At 35.8% G+C, this 5,376-nt stretch overlaps 1 protein-coding gene across 1 annotated transcript in view; it reads left to right on the top strand.

The window, feature by feature from the left end:
* Nucleotides 1-5,376, top strand: part of MTPN (myotrophin) — an 85,660-nt gene that overhangs the window by 63,334 nt on the left and 16,950 nt on the right. Inside the window, exons 2-3 of the mRNA XM_012642777.1 lie at nucleotides 837-950; nucleotides 1,839-1,922. Coding sequence (XP_012498231.1) covers nucleotides 837-950; nucleotides 1,839-1,922 — 198 coding nt within the window. The remainder of the gene's footprint in view (nucleotides 1-836; nucleotides 951-1,838; nucleotides 1,923-5,376) is intronic.

Here is a 5,376-nt window from a genome sequence, read left to right as displayed (position 1 = left end):
CGAACTCCTGAGCTCAAACAATCCTCCCACCTCGGCCTCCCAGAGTGCTAGGATTACAGACGTGAGCCACCACGCCGACCTCTGTTAATTTTCAGTGAATGAAAGCTACCTTTTGAGGCCTTAATTTTATTTTCTGACACTACACCCCCATCCATAATTAAGATTGTCATGTTCTCCTGATAAGTATTTGTGTAGCCCTGTGATTCTTTTTTTGAATAGCATTTATGTTTTGAAATTTTATATTTACTTATATGATTATTTTATTAATATCTGCCCCACACTGGATGGTAAGCTCTGTGTAGTAGGGAACCCTGTCTGTGTCTCCCCACTGCCTAGCACAGTGCCTGCTATACAATAGGGCTTTAGTGAATGTTGAATGAATGTAATGAATTCTTAATAACTAATACTGGAATTACTTTGTGATAATGATGGCTACACATCAAAATAGGGTTGCTTTCTTTGACAAATTAAGGTACATGTGATATGAACTGTATAAAATCTCAGTTCTTGACCTCACCAGTCTTTTGTGGTCACATGTTGACATTATGCTGATTGAACTCCTTAGAAATGGAGCACAGTAATGTATTTTCATTACATTTATCATTATTGTATATTGTTTTCAGCTGGACTAATCATGACTTGAATTACTGACATACTGTATGCTAACTATCGTGCAGAATTTCATTTTAAGTTTTTGGGTATTTCACTTTGCAAGAAATGTAATTGTTTCATGAAATTCTTTTATGGTTTTAAGAATAAAAATATCAGGTGCCTCGTTTCTCTTCTTCAGTCTTCCATCAGTATAAATATTGTTTTTGTTTGGCTTTTCTTGTAAGGGAGAAGACGTCAACCGGACACTAGAAGGTGGAAGGAAACCTCTTCATTATGCAGCAGATTGTGGGCAGCTTGAAATCCTGGAATTTCTGCTGCTGAAAGGAGCAGATATTAATGTATGTAGAGAACATTGTCGTTCTAGAAAAAATTTCTGTTATATGCTTTGGGTAATTATTTTCGAGAAATTATAAGATAGTTATTTATAGGAACCTCAGTTTAAACATGAATACGTTCTGAGATGTGATATCTTACATTTCCTGTAGCTTTGAAATATATAGTTAAGATCTTAAAAAATAAGCCAGAAAAACCTGACTTTTTAAAGCTAATAAAACCTAGGGTTAGGCTGTTTCCCCCTTGGCTATTGCTTTTCAAGTTCTAATGCTTGCGAAGTTAGCACTATCTGTAGGTAGCAAATAACTGTCACATAATAGAGCACAGGACTTTGCAGTCGTGGTATAAATCTAAACTGGATTTTTGGACAAAGGTCAGTGGGCAAGTGGTCAGACAAGAGCAGTCATCTTCTGACTAGATTTTTGTAGGTTCTGTATTTCAGAGTTTTAGAAAAGTGTTCAAGTAACTGTGACAGCGAGTGAGATGAACTTTTCACATTCCAGGGAATACCACGTCACCTGGCCCAACTATGACAATCTTCTTTTACCTCCTTATCAGCTATGTTCTACCGCTCTCTTCCCTTACTGGACCACTTTGGCATTTCCACAGTAGTGGGAAATTGAGGCCCAGAGAGGATAAATAATTAGTCCCTCAGTAAGTGGCAGAGCCAAGATTTGAGCTAAAGTCAAAACCCTCTCCCTCTCCCTTGAGAGACACTGCTGTGGGCTTCTGGGAGCTCACTAAGAGACTAGAAACTTGTCTCTGTGGAATGATTTCGTGTAGAAAGGCTAAACACTGATTTTGAAATATTTGCAAAAGTTCCCTAATTAGACCTAGAAACAAGGAAGGAGTGAAAAATGGATAAGCTTCTCTCTTTATTTATTATTTCCTAGGCTCCAGATAAACATCATATTACCCCTCTTCTGTCTGCTGTCTATGAGGGTCATGTTTCCTGTGTGAAATTGCTTCTGTCAAAGGTGAGGTCAATTGCTAATTTTTATTGCTTTTTCCACTGCTATGCAACTGTTTAAGCTAGGTATTAGATTATTAATTTATTTGAATTTCGTGTGGCAGCAGGGACAGCAAACCAGAAGCAGTATCCAGAATTGAAGTCCTGAACAGCATTACTCCAAATAGCTGGTCCACAAACGGTTACCAGTTCATGATGAGTAAGGAGCTTGGGCTAGAATATAAATCAACACAGTCTCCTTTATTAAGAAAATCTTTTTGTGAAAAAAATGTTAGCTGAACTAAACATCATATTTAGTGATATAAAATGTCTTTGTGGATAAGTAACAATTTGCAGACTGGCATCAGGTTCACAGACCATACTTTGAGTAGCACTGGTTTGAAAATTGTGAGCTTCATTTTCTTTATCATATACTGAGCAAGATTATTATAGGTAGTTTGCTGTAAGTAAGGATTCTCCAAGGCATCTGGTTTCTGCTGTGATGGAGATAGTGGTAAATTTGGAGTTTTCCAATGTATTATGTCTTTACTGTTACAAGGCCTTAGATGGTGTCAAAATGCAGTCTCGGTAATTAACCAATTAGTTGCTGCCATTCTAGCTGTATTGGATGGAGCCTGCAAATGCTGGAAAGCAAGAAATCTTCATAAAATGAGGTACCAGTATTAATCCCAAGCTTGTCATTTCATGACCATACTCTGGAAAGTGCTATTCATAATACTTAATTTGGGATTTTAAAATAAGCCTGCTAAAAGAAGCAAGGAAGAAATAGAAATTAAATGAGTAAATATACATAAAGCATTTTGCCACAGTGCCTGACGTGTAAGCACTCAATACATAGCCTTTATTATAATTAACTTTATTTATTAGAGGATTTTATGCTTCATAGGGTCAGCTTCAATAAGATATGGAGAATATTGGGGAAGAAGATAGCACATTTATCTCTTAACACTTTATTGACAACTTTTTAAAGATATAGTTCTGAAAGTAGTTAATTAGGGTCCTCTAAAACTAAGTTCTTTTTCTACCTATAGCATTATGTCAACCACAGTTACTGGGCTTCTTTAAATATGTTTTTTGTTGTTTTGTTTTTTGGTTGTATATCAACAGCAGTCTTCAGATACTTCACATCATACTGATGTGAATGATGCAGTTCTCAAAAAGCCAAAATAAATGGAAATACTATTCTTTGCCGTGGTAGTGGGTCTAGCATCTTTGATGGGTGCACTTACGGAGATTTCTAGTCACTATGTCCTTCTCTTTACTGCCCATCCCTAGCCCACACCCATGAAAAGATACAGAGTACCTTTGAAAACTGCTAGATAATTTCATCCTTGGGGGAATATTTTTGCTTACTTTATCAAAAACCGGTTTCCACAGGCTACAAATATTGATTCATAGTTCATGGAAGATTTATGTAATTCAAATATTGTATTAGTTAGGACTCGTCATAGTGCAAGTAACTAAACCCAGCTCAGACTGGCTTAAACAGTAGAGAGATCTTATTAACTCTTGTAACTGTACAGTTTAGGCATAGCTTGACCCTGGCCTTAAGCCGCATGACCAGAATCTAATTTCTTTTTTGCCTCCCTCTCAGCTCTCTTCCTCAGTGTTTACTTAATTCCCTTAGTTCCACCTATCTGCTGGCTAAGTGTACAGTAAGATAAATGAACAATACCTTCCTTACCCTTCTTTTCCCCTTTCCCTGACCTTTTCTACCCAGTCAGGGGTTTTGTTCTCTGATAATAAAAATCTCCATGGGATCCGTTTTAGCTTAGGGCTCTGGTCATTTACTAAATGAGCTGCCCCAGGCTTTCTCTTTCCTTTTAGCCATATCTCGAAATACAGATCAGAACAATTTTTCTTTCTGATAGACGTCTCTTTCTTCCTAGGAAAACAAAACAAGATATAATTATTCTTACTTAATATGTTATTCCAGAAGATTGTCTATAAATATATACCGTGTTGCCAAATTATTCATTGAGCTGAGTTGTCTTACACTTACTAGTTTGTTTTTTTCTTTTACTTGTGCCCATATTTTTCTTTTACTTGAGCCTTGATTTCTGTAGCCAAATGAGAGACATTTAGAGATAGCTATATTGATGTCAGAACAGTTGTAACCATATAGAGCTATTATTTGTTTTATATGAAAGAAAGAGATTTTTCTTTTTACCTTTTTGAAAGCAGCGTGGCAAATTTCAGTTCTCCTTTTTCAAAATTAATTACTTTGCATAAGCGTCTGTAATAGATACTCTGTAGTTTTGTTAGCCAGATTTTTTTTTTTTTTGGAAGTTGATTGTGCTCTTTCAAAAATCTTTAATTGCTAAAACAGGGTTATTCCAGTGCATCTTTTAAAAGTTACGATCAATGTATTAAGTCTAGTTTGTTCTATCTTTTATCAGAAGTAGAATCCTTATAGATTATTGTGAATTCATTTTAAAAGACTTGATTTGAGAGCTTTTTCAGATTTGTTGCCATTTCTAATACATTATCCAGCTGGTTTATCACTAGCATAGGAAAAAAGGTAAAATTATATAAACAGGAATTTAAAAGTCAGTATGATTACAGCTAGTAGGAGAAAAAAAATCACAAAAACAAAGAGATTTTTAGAATATTTGAAGTCAAACTTTACATGATATGCTATATCATTTATAATTTACTATCAAATACTTAAGTAGCGTTATCTCCATTTTATGGATAAAGAAATAATTTGTCTCAGGTAGGTCTAATTGCCTGAAGGGCAAATAGAATATAATGGAATCAAGATTTATTCCAAATGTGTGATTCAACAGCTTGTATTTTTTTCTGCTACTTGAAATTGCCTTTCAGAATTACTGTTAGGACAGTTATGAGAAATGGGACATGTTTATAACTGCATGTAAAAAGACGTGGCCTGATTTTTAACTGCTAAACTGGTCACTGAGGAAAAATGTAGAGATCAACAGATGTGGGGCTTCTGTTTCAAGGCTGAGGTCTGAGCACATGCTGTGATATCCCCTTTTTGCCCCCAGTGACAGAAAAGATGTTCTTAAAGTGAGTGAATCAGGATCACTTTGGACCAAAGAAGGGGTTCAATACACAAGAAATTGTAAGGAATACTTAAAAGACAGAAATTGAGCAGCATAGGGTCAAAGAAGAAAAGGTTTCCACAAATGAGCAAGAGTATTTTTGCAAAAGGCAGGAGCTGATCCAGTGCTGACCCAAGCCAGAGGTGCCCAGTACCCCTGAGCAACAGACAGAGTGATAAGTTGGATGCATTTCAGGAAGAAGCAGACTGAAATGCAAGAAGAAATCATAAGCAAGAAATTAATATATGAATAACTCTTAAGCAAATAATTAAAATACAAAACACATGCTAAATGTTAAAAAAAATAAGCTAGAACCAAAGAATTGGTAAATAATAACACCCAAGATGGGAGGGGGATGATCAAACCTCCTGGTACTTTGACCAAATCCAGAGTACA

This window comes from Propithecus coquereli, unplaced genomic scaffold (assembly GCF_000956105.1).
Source record: "Propithecus coquereli isolate 6110/MARCELLA unplaced genomic scaffold, Pcoq_1.0 Scaffold186, whole genome shotgun sequence".
Taxonomy (NCBI): domain Eukaryota; kingdom Metazoa; phylum Chordata; class Mammalia; order Primates; family Indriidae; genus Propithecus; species Propithecus coquereli.
Note: the sequence above shows the minus strand (reverse complement) of the source record. Positions and strands in the feature narration are given on the sequence as shown.